The sequence below is a fragment of the Lithobates pipiens genome, unplaced genomic scaffold (assembly GCF_037356315.1).
Source record: "Lithobates pipiens isolate NorthernLeopardFrog02 unplaced genomic scaffold, aLitPip1_a1.2 Scaffold_19, whole genome shotgun sequence".
Lineage (NCBI taxonomy): Eukaryota > Metazoa > Chordata > Amphibia > Anura > Ranidae > Lithobates > Lithobates pipiens.
In genome coordinates, this window is record NW_027507764.1 from 274,508,236 (window position 1) to 274,527,055 (window position 18,820).

The 18,820-nt window shown below is 43.3% G+C and overlaps 1 protein-coding gene across 1 annotated transcript in view; it reads right to left on the reverse strand.

Annotated features, from left to right (window-relative positions):
- The window catches only part of GALNT4 (polypeptide N-acetylgalactosaminyltransferase 4), a gene marked incomplete in the record, with an annotated part of 451,007 nt that overhangs the window by 171,598 nt on the left and 260,589 nt on the right, over positions 1–18,820 (reverse strand). The window contains 2 exon segments of the mRNA XM_077491946.1: positions 15,407–15,592; positions 18,496–18,685. Coding sequence (XP_077348072.1) covers positions 15,407–15,592; positions 18,496–18,685 — 376 coding nt within the window.

Here is an 18,820-nt window from a genome sequence, read left to right on the forward strand (position 1 = left end):
AACAAAAGATGTATGACGAGATACAATAACTACCATGAATATAGTACCGCTTCCACACCTCAAAAGGAAAAAGCAGAAGACATGAAAAAACCACCAGTGACGTCTCTATCGGGAACCATAGCTGCAATATAACGTGGCATATAGAGGTGTATCTGTCAACCTATAGTGCCACCAATAGCAAGTGTGTGTGAAAAATAAAAGCATATGGTGCCATACTTACTGATTACCCAACAGGGAGGGGGGTTTTCTTATTTGGCCCTTAAACGGGAAACATAATAGCTGCCCGGGTGTCTCAAATCCGCTTATATATGTATACAAGGCTAAATTAGCACATGTGTGACTTGCACCCAGAGTTGCCTTGTCCCATCCCCGAGGAATGAACACAGGAGAGGAACTGGAAGGTAAAGTCCAACCACCTATTTCCTATAAAACAGATTCAATGGTTCGTTTTGTCCCCAATTACATATAGTATCCTTTATACAACCAAATGTGAAATGAGAATACTTACAAGCAGCAAACCATTCCTCTGTGTGGGGCGTGTAGGTGACACTCCAATGCCCTACCAGCTGGTGTGCTTTAAATATAAAAATTGATTGCCATTTGATTGGTTAATCCTGATTACATGTGAGGGAGGGTGTATGTTATTTAAATAAAGGCGGCCGCAAAAAGTGTTGTAGAGCAAGCAGCGTGCTCAGCGTGTTTTCATGCCTACACAGTTTAGCAGAATCAGCAGAATAAACAAGGGCATAAACCCAACACAGCCACAGACCACCCTGAAGTGCAGCGTGTATTACGTAGGCCGCGCCAGTGCTTCACACGCTCGCAGCGTGTACTGGAACACGGCGTTCCCCTACGGAAATGACATCACTCCATAGGGATGAATGAGGTTTCCCTCGTGCGCCCAGTGGAAGTGACATGCCGTATGCAATCATGGCCAAGGCTGGAACGCAACGGCGGCCAGTGCTGGAACGCACCGGCGTAACCATCGCAAACAGAAATGACGCTCAGACACGAGGGTCACAGGCGAAGGAAATACACAAACGGAACACATACCTCCCAAAAACAAAATAAGAACCACAAATGGGAATGAATTCAGACTAAAACACGCAATTATGTATAAACTAATAATAGACTGAAATTATATTAAAGAAAAGGCAGAAAAGAAAAAAAAGTATAGAAAAATATAGAGAAGTCAGCTGGGCATTGATAAGCAATAGGTAAGATATTAAAACACACAAATATAAAAAGAAATGCCAATTCATTGTTTCAGTGTCAAGGGCCGCGGATAGCCATAAGGAAAAAATAAAAAAATAAAAAAATGTAAAAATAAATCACCTTTCCCCTCAACCACATCAATTACCGCGCACCCCCCACAGGGTATCAAATATTGGTAACAATGATATTCACACAGTCAGAAATATGATTAACATAATGGATCACATGTCCTCCAGACCATCCCATATGCCCGAGGAAAACCCCTCCAGAAACGATCTAAAGCTGACACATTCATTGAGAACTGGTGGGCTAGTAGCGCACAGGTCCATTATCCATCTAGTTTCTCTTTGTAGTAAAAAAATTTTTTTTTTCTGCCTGGTATATAAATGTTATGTTTTTTTGGTTTTTTATATTGTAGATTATTGTATCAATATATCATGGAGTATTTTCACCCCTGATGAAACTTCTGAGATACCAGCAACTGGAAACGCGTCGGGTGTGGGTGATATAGGAAAAGTATATCTTTTTTTATTCTTTATTTAAATTACTTTTTCAGTTACAATATAAAATATATTATTCCACAATTTCCGACCTTTATCAATATCTTAATGGTTATACATACCACATCAATCCTTTATAACCCCCTCCACCTTATCCCCCTCCCCCCCCCCCACCCCTCCACTTCTCTTCCCTGCAGAAAATCTCGCAAGGTTCATAGTTGAGTCATCCTTTTCTCCCCAACTATTATCTTTTTCTGTCTAATTTTGTAATTTCCTCTACATATCTCCATGATTTTTTGAATTCTTTCCATAGTGCCCATTTATCTAATAAGCCCTCTCCAGCTACTGCTTCCTCTCCCCCTTCATTAGATCTTTCCAGATTTTGAATCTCATTTACTTGGAATATCCAGTCCCGTATTTTGTGGCTCTCCGTCTCCTTCCATTTTTTTGGAATTAAGCTTTTGGCGGCGTCAAGCAGATTGGGGATAACAGAGGTTTTATATTGCTTTACTGGTTCGTCTGTCCCATGGAACAGAACGGTCCAAGGGTCTTCAGTTATTTCTTTGTTTGTTACGACCTTTATTAAATCTAAAACATCCCTCCAATATTTTTTAATAATGGGGCAGTCCCACCATATGTGGGCCATCGTCCCTGTTTTTTTGCACCCTCGCCAACAATCTGAGGATTGCTTACTTACGTATCTACCCATTTTGTCTGGAGTCGCATACCACCTTGCAAGGCACTTATAATTCATCTCTATAGTCTTATTATCTACCCCTGAACAGTGAATTAATTTAAATATTTTTCCCTATTCTGTACACTACATTGTGACCCCAGATCACTTTCCCATTTTCTGATGTAAGGCGGGCCCTCCAATCCTTCCCCCTCTGATAATTTATATATTCGGGCTATGTTATTTTTTGATTTTTCTCTCAAGCAGAGCCTTTCCAGGGGCCTGTAATCTTCATCGCTTCGCATTGGATGAGGTAGTTAAGCAATAAAATGACTTAGTTGAAGATACCGCCAGGCATCAATCGTCATGAGATCGGTGTCTGTGCTCAGTGTTTTGTATGTGAATTCTATACCATATTTTAAGTGAAGTATGTGTTATCTCATGTGTGTTTAAACCTATTTGCCTATACTGTGGAGGGTTCCATATTATTCGTCCTAGTTGTGCTTGGCTCATTGCCTTTTCTAAACTAACACACCTCTTTTCGTTTACCTTTCACCCATTCCACCACCCTTGTGAGGACCACTGCATTGTAGAATTTTTTTAAGATCCGGGACTGCCAATCCCCCGTTTTTTCTCCCTGCTTAACACCGCAAAAGCAATTCTCGTTTTTTTGTATTGCCATATATACTTTGAAATTAGTCCTTTTAAAGTTTAAAAAAGGCCTGGGGGAGTGAGATGGGCAACGTTTGAAACTTATACAAAATCTTTGGGACCAGTACCATTTTAACCACGTTAATCCTCCCTATCCAAGAGAGAGGGCATGTTGAAATTTTTTTTTATTTCTCTTATTATATCATCTAATAGTGGGATATACAGTGGTGTGAAAAAGTGTTTGCCCCCTTCCTCATTTCCTGTTCCTTTGCATGTTTGTCACACTTAAGTGTTTCGGAACATCAAACCAATTTAAACAATAGTCAAGGACAACACAAGTAAACAAAAAATGCAATTTGTAAACGAAGGTGTTTATTATTAAAGGTGAAAAAAAATCCAAACCATCATGGCCCTGTGTGAAAAAGTGATTGCCCCCTAAACCTAATAACTGGTTGGGCCACCCATAGCAGCAACAACTGCAACCAAGCGTTTGCGATAACGTGCAATGAGGCTTTTACAGCGTCCTGGAGGAATTTTGGCCCACTCATCTTTGCAGAATTGTCCTAATTCAGTTACATTAGAGGGTTTTCGAGCATGAACGGCCTTTTTAAGGTCATACCACAACATCTCAATAGGATTCAGGTCAGGACTTTGACTAGGCCACTCCAAAGTCTTCATTTTGTTTTTCTTCAGCCATTCGGTGGTGGACTTGCTGGTGTGTTTAGGATCATTGTCCTGCTGCAGAACCCAAGTTCGTTTCAGCTTGAGTACACAAACAGATGGTCGGACATTCTCCTTCAGGATCTCTTGGTAGACAGCAGAATTCATAGTTCCTTTTATCACGGCAAGTCTTCCAGGTCCTGAAGCAGCAAAACAGCCCCAGACCATCACACTACCACCACCATATTTTACTGTTGGTATAATGTTCTTTTTATGAAATGCAGTGTTCCTTCTACGCCAGATATACTTGGACACACACCTTCCAAAGAGTTCCACTTTTGTCTCATCGGTCCACAGAATGTTGTCCCAAAAGTCTTGGGGATCATCAAGATGTGTTGTGGAGAAATTGAGACGAGCTTTGATGTTCTTTTTGCTCAGCAGTGGTTTTCTCCTTGGAACTCTGCCATGCAGGCCATTTTTGCCCAGTCTTTTCCTGATGGTGGAGGCATGAACGCTGATCTTAACTGAGGCAAGTGAGGCCTGCAGTTCCTTGGACGTTGTTTTGGGGTCTTTTGTGACCTCTTGGATGAGTCGTCGCTGCGCTCTTGGGGTAATTTTGGGCGGCCGGCCACTCCTGGGAAGGTTCACCACTGTTCCATGTCTTCGCCATTTGTGGATAATGGCTCTCACTATGGTTCGCTGGATTCCCAAAGCTTTGGAAATGGCTTTATAACCCTTTCCAGACTGATAGATCTCAATTACTTTCTTTCTCAATTGTTCCTGAATTTCTTTGGGTCTCGGCATTATGTGTAGCTTTTAAGGATCTTCTGGTGGACCTTACTGTGTCAAGCAGCTCCTATTTAAGTGATGCCTTGATTGTGAACAGGTGTGGCAATAATCAGGCCTGGGTGTGGCTAGAGAAATTGAACTCAGGTGTGGACAACCACAGTTATAGTATGTTTTAACAAGGGGGGCAATCACTTTTTCACACAGGGCCATGATGGTTTGGATTTTTTTTCACCTTTAATAATAAACACCTTCATTTACAAATTGCATTTTGTGTTTACTTGTGTTGTCCTTGACTATTGTTTAAATTGGTTTGATGTTCCGAAACACTTAAGTGTGACAAACATGCAAAGGAACAGGAAATGAGGAAGGGGGCAAACACTTTTTCACACCACTGTAGTTCTTAACATATATTTTCCTAATGGTATCAGAGAGGTAAACTCCTAGGTATTTAATCTCCTTCTGCCAAGGAAAGCGGAACTCCGTTATGAGCTTCGCCTCTTCCTGTCTACTAATATTAATATTTAAGATTCCGGATTAGCTGAGATTTATTTTCAAGTTTGATATTTCGTCAAATTTTTCCAGTGTCCCCAGCAAATTCAGAATCGGAATCCGAGGGTTAGTAATATAAAAAAGCACATCGTCCGCATATGCTGCAAGTTTATGCTCATCTTTTCCCACCCCGATCCCTGCTATATCCAGATTATTACGAATAGACGACAGTAACGGTTCCGGAGACAGTACAAATAAGAGGGGCGACAGTGGACACCCCTGTCTGGTACCATTTGCCATTTGAAATTGTGAGGATGATTCTCCGTTTACCTTTACCGAGGCCTGTGGGTATTTATATAGGAAAATTATTTTAATCATTCATTAATTAAATTTCTGTTCTGTTTATGTGATTGTCCATTTGTCAATACACCATGAGGACATGTTTTAGTTTAGATGCCCCTCCAGTGATACTATGTAATTTTTGTAATTAATAATAAAATGTATATTTTTGTGCACTTTTGTCTGGTGTTGGTCATTTAAAATACCACCCATTCAGGGGGAATTTTTCCTTGCAAAGCTATTTACCGTATATACTCGAGTATAGGCCGACCCGAATATAAGCCGAGGCCCCCAATTTACCCCCAAAAAAACTGGCAAACTTATTGACTCGTGTATAAGCCGAGGGTAAGACATGCCTGTCCATCCCTGTGTGTGTGTCCGTCCATCCCTGTGTGTCCGTCCATCCCTGTGTGTCCGTCCATCCCTGTGTGTCCGTCCATCCCTGTGTGTGTGTGTCTCCATCCATCCATCCATCCCTGTGTGTGTGTGTGTATCCGTGTGTGTGTGTGTGTGTGTGTGTGTGTGTGTGTGTGTGTGTGTGTGTGTGTGTCCAGCCTACCTGTGTCCTGAGCCTTTGTCCCGAGCCTCCGTCCCGTGCCGAGCCTCCTTGCCTCCGTGCCTCGCCGCCGTGCCTCGCCGCCGTGCCTCGCCGCCGTGCCTTGCCTCCGGTCCCGTCCCGTCCCGTCCCGTGCCGTGCCGTCCTGTGCCTTGCCTCCGTCCCGTGCCCTCTTCGTTCGTCGGCGGCCATTGTAAAATTCAAAAGCTGCGCCGCCGCCTTCGCCTGTGATAGGCGGAACACTGAATTTCCCAGCAGCCTGTGTTCCGCCTATCACAGACGTCGTATCATCCTCGTCCGTAGTACGAGGATGATACGAAGTCCGTGATAGGCGGAACACAGGCTGCTGGGAAATTCAGTGTTCCGCCTATCACAGGCGAAGGGGGAGCCGGAGGCGCGGCTTTTGAATCAGAATGGCCGCTGTCTGTCTGCTCGACACGCTGATCGAGCGGGCAGACAGCGATGACTCGAGTATAAGCCGAGGGGGGCACTTTCAGCCTCAAAAAAGAGGCTGAAAATCTCGGCTTATACTCGAGTATATACGGTACATTGTGTTTAACTTGTTGCTGACCGCCAGCTGTCAAATGACGGCCAGGCAGCGCAGCTCTTGTGGCGGGAGGGCGTCATAAGACGTCCCCGTTTAAACAGGGAATGCGCGCGATCGTGTGCGCACATCCCTGTTCCCTCGGTGGCAGCGTGTCACGGAGACACCGCTCACCACCAAGGGTGGTAAACAGCCATTGGTCATGGCTGTTTACCACGTGATCACAGCCAGTGCCAGCATTATGTGAACGGCGCATGTGCACCATCGGGAGCGCGCTGCTCGTTCACATCGGTGGCAGCGTGTTCCCTGGGAACACAGCTCGTCACTGATGCCGGTAAACAGCCATTGGCTGGCTGTTTACCCATGTCAGTTACCACTCTGTGTTTACAGCCGATCACTAAATGTAAACACAGAGGGGTAACTGACTGTTACCAGCTCGTCTCTCCTCACACACCGTTTCCAGTGTGAGGAGAGAAGAGCCTGGAGCAGTGAGTTACCGATCTGTGTACTGTAGTGTCTGCACAAACACCACACTGATCAGATCCGCCGCCCCCCCCCCCCCCCCCCACTGTCACCTGTCACCCAACAGTCACCACAGTCCCCCAATAAAGTGAACCTGTCACATAGGAGACTGCCACCAGTGACCGCCAGCCATGGCCCGTCACCCACCAGTGACCGCCAGCCATGGCCCGTCACCCACCAGTGACCGCCAGCCATGGCCCGTCACCCACCAGTGACCGCCAGCCATGGCCCGTCACCCACCAGTGACCGCCAGCCATTGCCCGTCACCCATCAGTGACCGCCAGCCATTGCCTGTCACCCATCACCTGTCACCCATCAGTGACCACCAGCCACCACCCATCAGTGACCGCGTGCCATCACTCGTCACCCATCAGTGACCGCCAGCCGTCACCCATCACCTGTCACCCATCAGTGACCAGCAGCCATCACTCGTCACCTGTCACCCATCAGTGACCACCAGCCATCACCCATCAGTGACCGCGTGCCATCACTCGTCACCCATCAGTGACCGCCAGCCATCAGTGACCGCCAGCCATCAGTGGCCGCCAGCCATCAGTGGCCGCCAGCCATCAGTGGCCGCCAGCCATCAGTGGCCGCCAGCCATCAGTGACCGCCAGCCATCAGTGACCATCACCCGTCAGTCTGTGGCCTGTCACACCGTCATCACCTGCCACCCATCGCACAGCCCATCAGTGAACGTCACCTGTCACACAGCCATCAGCGTCATGGCCAAGAGTATACACCAGTGAGGAGGCGTTCCAGATCCTCTCCATGACTGATGAGAGCAACATTGATTTCTCATCAGATTCCAATTCCGATTCTGAATCAAATTCGGCATTTAACCCAAATAGTAAATCGGAAAATGATTCGGAGGAAGAATGGGTCCCTCCTAAAAGGGCAAGGCCCTCTGGAAACCAGGATTATATTCCAAGGCCCAGTACCAGAGCTCCTGCCAGCAATAGGCCCCAGGAACAAATGCCTAGTACCAGTTTTGCCGCCGGCGATGGGCCCCACCAACAATTGCCCAGATCCAGTACCAGTGCTGCCACATCATGCCTGAGTACCAGCACAGGAAATTCCAATCCAACTACTGGAGTGTCACACCCCCCCAAGAGCCAGGGCTTCTACATTTATGCCAGATGGTCTTGCCAACCCAACATGGCTGCCTTCGGACTCGGCATCACCAATTATTCCCCCATTCACAGCACAGCCAGGTGTGCAGACCAACACCCAAAATTTTTCAGAGATCGATTTTGTTCATCTGTTTTTGCCCGACACATTTCTGCAATTAGTTGTGGACCAGACAAATTTATATGCCCAGCAGTATATTGCCAATAACCCCCACTCATCATATGCCCATCCCTTTGAGTGGAGAGATCTCAATTTGGAGTTCAAAATTTTTATGGGCTTCACCCTGAACATGGGGATTACAAAAAAAATGAAGGACATGCCTATTGGTCCACCCACCCCATCAATCACATGGATTCTGACGAAACGTCCAGGTCCCGATACAATAAGATAATGCACTTTTTTCACTTTAGAGAACACAGAGTGCCCTCCCCACAATCAACCAAATTATGACAAGTTATATAAACTTTGCCCACTGATAAATTTATTTTCCCAACAATTTGCAGAACTCTATGTACCCGATCAAAATATATGTGTCGATGAGTCCCTGGTACCCTTTTCAGGCCGGCTAGGAATAAAGCAATATATACCTAGCAAAAGGGCCAGATATGGAATAAAATTATACAAGTTGTGTGAGAGAGCCACGGGACATCTGTATGCGTTCCGCATATATGAAGGAAGAGATTCCCAGCTCCAGCCTCAAGTGCTCGGCCTACATGGGCACAACTGGAAAGATTGTATGGGACCTGGCATACCCACTTCTGAACAAAGGATATCACATATACCTTGATAACTTACACCAGCCTGCCCCTTTTTAGACACTTATACCTTGCAAAAACCCTGGCCTGCGGAACCTCCAGAAAAAATAGAAAGGGCTTCCCATAATCACTAGCAAACAAAAAGCTGCGAAGAGGGGAAAGAGCATCACTGAGATGCAACAAAGTGCTGGCCTTGAGGTGGAAGGATAAAAGGGACGTGCACATGATGTCCACCATCCATGAGGACACTACAATTGAGGTTCAAAGAAGACCAAGTCCCATTGAAAAGCCAACGTGTGTCCAAGATTATAATCTCTACATGGGGGGGGGGGGGGTGGATTTCAACGATCAAATGATTCAGCCCTATTTGTCAATAAGGAGGTCCTGATTCTGGTACAAGAAAGTAGCAATCTAATCCATTTGGCCATTTATAATTCCTATGTAGCCTACACCAAATCCATGGAAAGCCCCGCCCCCTTCTTAAAATTCATCGAAGAAGTGGTCACGTCCCTCATCACTAAAGACCCCCCCCCCCCCCCCGAAGACCTTTGCTCTGAGGCTGTTTGCCGAATTCGTGAGCGCCACTTTCCATTCAGCATTCCACCATTTGAAGCAGGCCGAAGACGGCAAAAAAAATGTTGCGTGTACAGGGTTTTCGAAAAGATACCAGCTACCATTGTTCCCAGTGTCCCTCCCAACCTGGCCTTTGCATTGGTGAATGCTTCCAACTTTATCATACATCCCTAAAATATTAGCCCATATTATTAACAATTTCCCCATTTTCATCATCTGTGCTGACCATTTTTAATGCTTCCCCAAATAACCATGCCACTGCCTTCCACGTGAACTGACCCTGGCCTGTTTTTTTACTTTGCCTCTGCCTACTGTTTGGACTGATTCTACGTGAACTGACCCTGGCCTGTTTTGTGACTATGCCTTTGCCTACCGTTGGATTGCTTCCACGTGAACTGACCTTGGCCTGTTTTATCAACTACGCTTATGCCTACTGCTTGGACTGCTTGCACATCATCTGACCCTGGCCTGTTTTATGAACTATGCTTTTGCCTACCACTTGGACTGATTTGTTGCCCTGCTACTCTAGTACACAGGGGTCTCACATGTGAGGGGCTCCAGAAATGTTTTTCCGGAATTTTTTTTTTTTCGGTTTTCGGATTAGGGTCTGGAGTCCGGAGGCTTCATAGAGATTTAGGTGGGTCGAAGCCTCTACCCCTGTGCACAGGTCTTACCTGATTGCGGCCCTCAGCATGCCACTGACTTACTGCCACCATGCCTCTGCCTGCCGCATGAATGGACCACACCGCTACCTGGACTATGTAAATAATTAGCTGTAGCAAAAGGCAGTATGTTTATGAAGGGCTGGAGAGTGGTACAATAATGAATGTCTGCAGGTAACAGTGTATCAGGACCAATATTATGGCTGTGCTGGCTGTCTCTGCCTGGACTATTTCTATGGACTGCTGTGCTGACAATATCCTTGTGCTGACTATAGACAATATACCTGCCAGCTGCCTGGATAATTACCATTGCTGTTGCTAAGCACATCCCTGCCTGCAGCCTGGACCAGTGCTCTCTGTGGATACTACTAAAAGCACGGGTAATGCATTTTGTTTACCCTTTCCAGAATAGAATATTATTATTTAATTTTAGATTGTAATTCTTGGTATGTACATGCTATGTGTTAGAAATATGAAGGGCCTTCAAAAATGATAGGTTGCCAGGAAATTATATGTCATTTATGCTCCTAGAACGTCTGATGGTGCTACTTGGATGTTGGGCCTTTGTATGTGGCCAGGCTGTGTAAAAATTTCACACGTGGTATCGCCATATTCAAGAGGAGTAGCAGAATGTATTTTGGGGTGTCATCTTTGCTATGTACATGCTATGTGTTGGAAATATCTGATAGACAACTTTGTGTAAAAAAATAAAAATAAAAAAAATAATGTGTTTTCATTTTTTTCCACATTTTCCAAAAACTTCAGGGGAAAAAAAAGAACCGTTCAGACTCATTATGCCTCATAGATTATACGTTGGGGTGTCTGCTTTCCAAAATTGGGTCATTTTGGGGGCAATTCCATTGTCCTGGTACTCCAGGCCCTTCAAAAGTGTAATATGTGGTTGAGAAATGAGACGCGTCATTTATGCTCGTAAAACGCCTGAAGATGCTTCTTCAATGTTGGGCCTTTGTATGTGGTCAGGCTGTGTAGAAATCCCACACACGTGGTATCGTCATACTCGGGAAGAGTAGCAAAATGTATTTTGGGATGTAATTTGTTGTATGCATATGCTCTATGAGAGAAATAACCTGTTAATAGGACAATTTTATATGACAATTTTGTAAAAAAAAAAAAAAAAAAAAAAAAAAAAAACCTTCATTTTGCAAAGAATTGTGGGAAAAATACAACTTAAAAAAATTCATCATGCTACTTACTTAATACCTTGTGCCTCGTACACACGTTCCGATTATCGTACGACAGATCGTTCACATTTTGTTGCATACAACTAAGATCGAATACAACAGTGCAAAATGTGTGTAAGATTTTTGTCGTACGATTCTGGAAAAATCTTCCGTTGCTACGTATTTTAAATGATGTCAAATACGTGTGACCCGTATGTGCTTCTGGTTTATTTTTGTGTTTGTGATCATGCGTGGTGTTTATTGAACTACTTTTATCGGACGCATACTGTACTGACTACACGATTGTCGTACGATGGGCTGTCATCCGACCAAAGTTTTCCTGTTTGTCCCTTCGGATTTGGTTGGACGGACTGTCGTGATCGGCTGTCGAAAGCTGCGTACTAACGATCAGATTATCGAACGATCTGTCCGAAAACGACTTTTGTGGTCCGATAATCGGAACGTGTGTACGGGGCATAGGAATGTTTACTTTCTAAAAAGGGGTCATTTGGGGAGTATTTGTACTTTCCTGACTTGTTTGTTGTTGAAATGAGATACACCTGATGTACTGAAGGCCTGATCAGATGTGATAAATTTTCAGTGATTGGCACCATAGTTTGTAGACTCTAACTTTCAAAAAGACCAAACAATTTCCACTAATTTAGGTTATTTTTACCAAAGATATGTAGCAGTATAAATTTTGGCCAAAATTTATGAAGACAAATTACTAGTTTGCAAAAAAAATTGATGGAAAAGAAAAAGGCATTTTTTCACAAAATTTACAGCATTTTTTATTTATAGCACAAAAAAAAAAAAACCCACTAGTGATTAAATACCACCAAAAGAAAGCTCTATTTGTGTGAAAAAAAAGGACACTGTGTTGCATGACTGAGTAATTGTCATTCAAAGTGTGAGAGCGCTGAAAGCTGAAAATTGGTCTGCTCAGGAAGGGGGTGTAAGTGCACTGTATTGAGGTGGTTAAAGAGGAAAAAAAAAACACATGAAAACTGCATGCAAAAAAAAAAATTCATAAAACTGCTGGTTTAAAAACACAAAATTCACTGAAAAACACATCAAGCGCAGCCGCACAGATGTGAACCTAGACTTCTAAACAGTTACAGCATTTTCCTCCTTTTGGGATAAAGGTTTTAAATAAAATATGATCATTTTAACCACTTGAGATCCGCGCTATAGCCAAATGACGGCTACAGCGCGGATCTCCTTTTCCGGGACGACGTCAATAGACGTAGTCCCGTGCACGAGCGGCCTGCGCACCCCCTGAGGGGCGCGCGCAGCGTGCTCTGTGATCGGCGAGTCCATGAGACTCGCCTGATCACCGATCCGTGCAAGGGGTCGATCCCGACCCCTTATCACGTGATCAGCTGTCAGCCAATGACAGCTGATCATGTAATATAACGGAGCCGGTAATCGGCTATTATTCCTCCTCACGCTGACAGCGCGAGGAAAAAAAAAAAAAGCCGATCACCGGCGGCCGTGATCGGGACATCAGTCCCGATCACGGCCAGCCCTGCTAATGCATACCTGCCCCCTGCCAGTGCCCACCTGCCCCCTGCAGTGACACATCTACTAAAAGTGCCCCCCGTCAGTGCCACCCAGCAGTGCCCACAGTGCCACCCAGCAGTGCCCACAGTGCCACCCAGCAGTGCCATCCAGCAGTGCCCACAATCTGCCTCAAAGGTGCTGCACCCCAGTGCCACATATCCGTGCCCAGCAGTGCCGCCCATCAGTGCCCAGCAGTGCCACCTATCAGTGCCCATCAGTCCCATCTATCAGTGGTACCTATCAGTGCCCATCCGTGCCACCCATCCGTGCCATCTTACCTGTGCCCATCAGTGCCGCCTTAACTGTGCCTATCAGTGCCCACCAGTGCAGCCCATCAGTGCCCACCAGTGCAGCCCATCAGTGCCCACCAGTGCAGCCCATCAGTGCCCACCAGTGCAGCCCATCAGTGCCGCCTAATCAGCGCACTTCAATGAAGGAGAAAAATTACCCGTTTGCAAAATTTTATAACAAACTATTAAAACATTATTTATTTTTTTTGCATCTTTTTTTGTTTGTTTAGCAAAAAATAAAACTCCCAGCTGTAACTAAATACCACCAAAAGAAAGCTCCATTTGTGGGAAAAAAATGATAAAAATTTCATTTGGGTACAGTGTTGTATGGCCGCGCAATTGTCATTCAAAGTGCATCAGCGCTGAAAGCTGAAAATTGGTCTGGGACCGAGGGGGGTTTAAGTGCCCAGTAAGCAAGTGGTTAAGCAACCCCGCCAGTGTTAAATGGTCTGCCTCATCCCTATAACTGAAAGATAGTTTTTCTGTAGAAAAACATCAGACTTACAGACTGGATCACCAGATAAAAATGCAGCCATCATAATAATTGGTGAGCTGCAATATAATAAAGGTGTGCTTTTGAGTTTAATAATTTATGCCTTTCATGCCTAAGACTATTTCTGACATTTATTGTTTACACGTTAAAATCCGTATTTTTTTGCTAGAATATGACTTAGAACCCCCAAACATTATATTCTTTTAGCAGAGATTCTAGAGAATAAAATGGTGATTGTTGCAATATTTTATGTCACACTGTATTTGCGTAGCGGTCTTTCAAATGCAATTTTTTTAAAAAAAAAAACACTTTAATGAGTTAAAAAAAAAAATTGACTAAACTGTAAATTTAGCCCAATTTTTTTTGTATTGTTTTTGAGGGTGAAGGTCTGCTGTGATATTTATCATTGCATTGCATTATAGTTTAAAACATGGGCAAAGATCTCACGCCTCTTATCCATCTTTTTCCCACCCACTTTCCTTTCATCTAATTTAGTAGCTAATAAAATATAAATACCTTTTTTTTATACTGGTCTAAATCTGAACCAAAACTGCAGTCTATAACCATGCGGAATGGCTGCCCCTTTGTGACATAATTCTTTTGCAGTCTTTTGTAACCTAAGAGAACCCCATTACTGTATAGTGAATGTAAGAAAAACAGAAAAGCTCCTCTAAGTGCAGTATTTAACCAGGTATAAAGTTGGCCAAAAAAAGTTAATGAAACACTCACATTTTAAACAAAATAGATAAGCTCCGGGTAGACGTGGTGTAATGCGTCCATCCAGTTTAGCAGGAACCGCGGTATGGCAGGGAGGGAGGCCAGCCGACTCCATGTCCTTTCCAGGACACTCCACCATTCACAGTGAAGATGATAAAATGCTGGGGCTCAGGCATATCATGTGACCACTGATTTAACTATTTAAGTTATTTAGATTGCTTTTCATTTTAAGCTAACCCACCAAGTAGTTAGGGGGTGGGGGAGGCTATGCCTGCAGTGCAGATTTATTGTTGTTAATGCCACTTGCAGAACAATACAACAAAATCCTCAAGCAGGAAAACCGGTAGCCATCAGCTTCACATTTACACACTTTAACTACATAAACCCTTATATCGATTGGTTCACCACATATGGACAAATATCTGACAGGAATTTCTCTAGGGTGTTAAGAAACATGTAATTTTTTTTTTTTTACCAGTGGGACAGGAAGGCATGGACAGAAATATAATCATTATCAGAAGTTCTAACGCTTCTTCATGGTTTTGGGGTCCATTTAAAACAGAGTGGATGTCAGTATAAATCTGAATCGCAAAGTTACGCCACACAGTGGGCTGAATTTTATGGTCCTTTATGTAGGCCAAGGCATGGAGCCTGTGTCAGAGTTCTCTCTGCTTACTGAATCTTGCAATTAGAGGAAAAGACAGCCACATGATTGCTGTCCATTATAAATGGGCAATTTCCCCACGTATGCCCATAAATCCCATTGGAAAATCCTGACAGATATTTTAACCTTTCCTCACTGTATCAAAAACAAACAACCCAAAGCATTTCTGGATTTCATCAGAAGTGATTAAAAATATTTGTTAATAGGATATCGGCTGCTCATAAATGTTATAATCACTGAGCAAGAGACACAGACTTGCTGTTTTACCCTTATCAAAAAAACACGTTTCTCTCTGAAATGCTGGCGCACAGAAAAGTTACAGAAGACATTTGCTGTTCCTTTCATTCAATTTTCTTTAACAATCTTCATATTTACTTACTGCATGTTCAGCTAGCAGGCCTTGTTAAGGTTGATGTTACTAATGGTTCCAATATATTACCTTATAGGATCTATCCTAGATTTCCTTCTCTGGCGCTCCTGCTCTGGCACAGCATGCCACTGAAAAGTAAGACGCCAGTCAAATCCTCCAATCATTGGTTCCCCTGTCTGCATGTAAAACTCAAAGGTATTCCAGTCAATGGTATCAATCACAGGACACACAACTGCAGTTTCATTCTCCCCAATTCTAAAAGAGACAGAATGTAAGCAATTATTCAATGAGATTGATCATCACATTCTTCAAGACAGGATAAAGTTACCGTAACCATTCTAATTGTGAACTTTTTTGTCATTTGAGTACAATAAAGGCTTGCTCTAGCAAAAAGCAGCAGTGCATAATATATATATATGCTCATAATAGTCAGAATTTTACTCTCAGGCTGGTCATACCCCTCTACACCGCTGGGACAAGGTGTTCTGACAGTGAAACCAAGCTTCCCAGTGTGTTCATTTGACAGAAATCAATCCGATGATCAACTTCTCAGGTCACACAGATTGAAATTGTGGTGGTCTCTGCTGAACCAGTCGACTTGATCTGTATGTCCAGCTTTAAGGCTCATGCACACAGGACATTTTTACAGCTGCTATTCTGGGGCACGCACGTGCACTGCCAGCAACCCGCTCCCACTCTGATTGCAAGAGCCAATCAGCAAAGCCATTGCAAGTAAAAAAATGTAAATAAATAAAAATTCCATAAATATATCCCATAGATTGTAGATGCTATAACTAACCAATCAATATACGCTTATTTGGCTTTTTAAAAATAAAAAAAATATGTAGCAGAATACATATTGGCCTAAATTGATGAAGAAATTAGATTTTTTTTTTGATTTGTTTATTGGATAGGTTTTATAGCAGGAAGTTTTTCAAAACGATTGGTCTTTTTTGTTTATAGAGCAAAAAATAAACACTGCAGAGGTGATCAAATACCACCAAAAGAAAGCTGCATTTGTGGGTGAAAAAAATGACAAATTATTTGGGTACAGCAACGCACAACTGTCAGTTAAAGTAACGCAGTGCCGTATCTCAAAAAAATGCCTGGTCAAGAAGGTGGGGGGGGGGGGGGTTGGGGGTGGGTTGGGAGGGCTGGAGGTTAAACCTTTCAAAGCTTAAGTGGTTAAAGTAAAATTCTGGGAGAAGATGAACTAATGTTAAAAATACTCCCTCCCACCTCCTCACAACTATTCTGATTTACCTGTGTGAAAAAAATGTGTATAATTTACCCATTTTCATTCCACGCCAGTCCGGTCAGGCAAATCTCCCCTATGTCAGCCAGCAGCTGGCTGCAGGGGAAAGGAGAGTGCTCGACAACTGCTGGTAAAACCTAGAGCAGTGGTGTCACCCTTCAATGGCCCCTTCCTCACCCCTTCGCTCCCGCTGGCTGAGAACAGGGCAGCTGATCACATGACTAGACCTGAGCTGCATGAAAATAAGTATATGTATCTTTCTTATGCAGGTTAGTCAGAATAGGTGTTAGGAGGGTGGGGGAAGGAATATTTTTAAGATTAGTTAGTGTTTTCCTGGAATTCTACTTTAACCACTCACCACATTTCATTATTTAAAAAAAAACAGGCCAGCTTTATAGTGAATATAAAAGGCATTTTATTTCTTTTTGCCTTAGGCTGAGTCAGGTTTTTATTGCTGTCTGTTCCCACTGGGAAGATTCAGCCTCTCGATTACCTGTCACTGGGTCTGAAAGAAAGGGAAAATGCAACATTTTAAATTGTTGCGAGAGCAAGAATAGAGGAAAAATTTTCCAAATGAGCACAATTGTTTCAATGACAAATGTCTGAAAGGGAACTTTCTCATTGTTTCATCTTACTCAATAATGGCATGTAAGCTGCAGTTTCCAATGTGAACAAAGTCCTTTCTTGTATAGAGAGGTATAGTATAGAATCCAGAGAGAAATACATAATTTTGCTCCTGTACAAATCATTAGCAAGACCGCATCTGGAATATGCAGTTCAGTTTTGGGCACCAGTTCTCAAAAAGGAAATTGGGGAACTGGAAAAAGAGCAGAGAAGAGCAACCAAACTGATAAGAGGCATGGAGGAGCTCAGCTTTGAGGAAAGATTAGAGCAGTGGCTCTCAACCTCAGTCCTCAGCCCCCAACAGGACATGTTTGCAGATTTTCCTTTATCTTGCACAGGTGCTTTAAATCAGAGTCAAAGGCGAGAAATTCCCCAAAAATGGCCTGTTGGGGGTACTTGAGGACTGAAGGTAAGAACCACTGGATTAGAGGAACTGAATTTACTCTCTCTTTAGAAGAGGAGATTAAAGCTGGATACACACTATACAATTTCAGATTTTTTTCCTTTAGATTTACCAAAACCATGTAATATGAGGCCAAACCTAAACACCTTCAATGTATATGCAATCAGGCAGGCCCTTGCACTACATCCTTGAAGCTAAATCTGAAAAACCGAACAACAAAAGTTGTATAGTGTGTATCCAACTTTGGGGGTGGTCCAAATAGTGAACTTGGCGTTGAATGATTCCCTTTAAAGGTCATCACGGAGCACAAAAAAAGTGCACGTCTAGTGGAAAGGAGATTTAATCTCCAAATACGGAAAGGTTTCTTCACAGTAAGAGCTGTGAAAATGTGTGATATACTCCCTCAATTGCTGGTTCTTTCCAACTCAGTAGCTTGCTTTAAAAAAAAAAAAGGCCTGGATCCTTTCACAAATGTAAATATTATAACTGGATAACAACATTTATAGGTAAAGTTTATCCAGGGAATATTCGATTGCCTCTCAATGGAGCAGAAAGGAATTCTGTCCCCTGCTAAATAAACTTGGATCATGCTTTGCTTTGTTTTTTTTTGCCTTCCCCTGGATCAACTGTGGGTATAGGATTGTGTATATGGCATTGTATGTCGCGCGCCCCCCCCCCCCCCCATTTATTGCTTGAATGAGATAGACTTGTGTCTTTTAATAACCTATGTAACTTACTGTTGTGTTTACAAGACAGGAAGTAAACATTTCTCCAATGGGACAGAGATGGCAAAACAAAAACTTTTCACAACCATTTTCTAATTGAAAACAGGATTTCAATCTTTCAAAATTGAAAATACTGACTCACTACACATACCTTTCCAGAAGTGGTTCTAACCAACCAGTAACGCACTCACAATGGCAATCCAAAAATGTGAGTACATCACCTATAGCGTAAGTTGCTCCAATTAGTCGTGCACGTACAAGTCCTTCACGTTTTGTTGTCCTGATTAACCGTACTCTTTCCATGGAACTGATATAGTTTTCCAGCTGAGACTTCAGAAATACTACCAAAAGAAGATAATAAACAAATGAACTCTTTGTTACAAAGAGGATACTTATGATTAGACATCGATCTAAAAAAACAAATCTAGCCTGTAAAGATTTTTTTATGTAAAGTGACATTAACCAATTCCCGACCG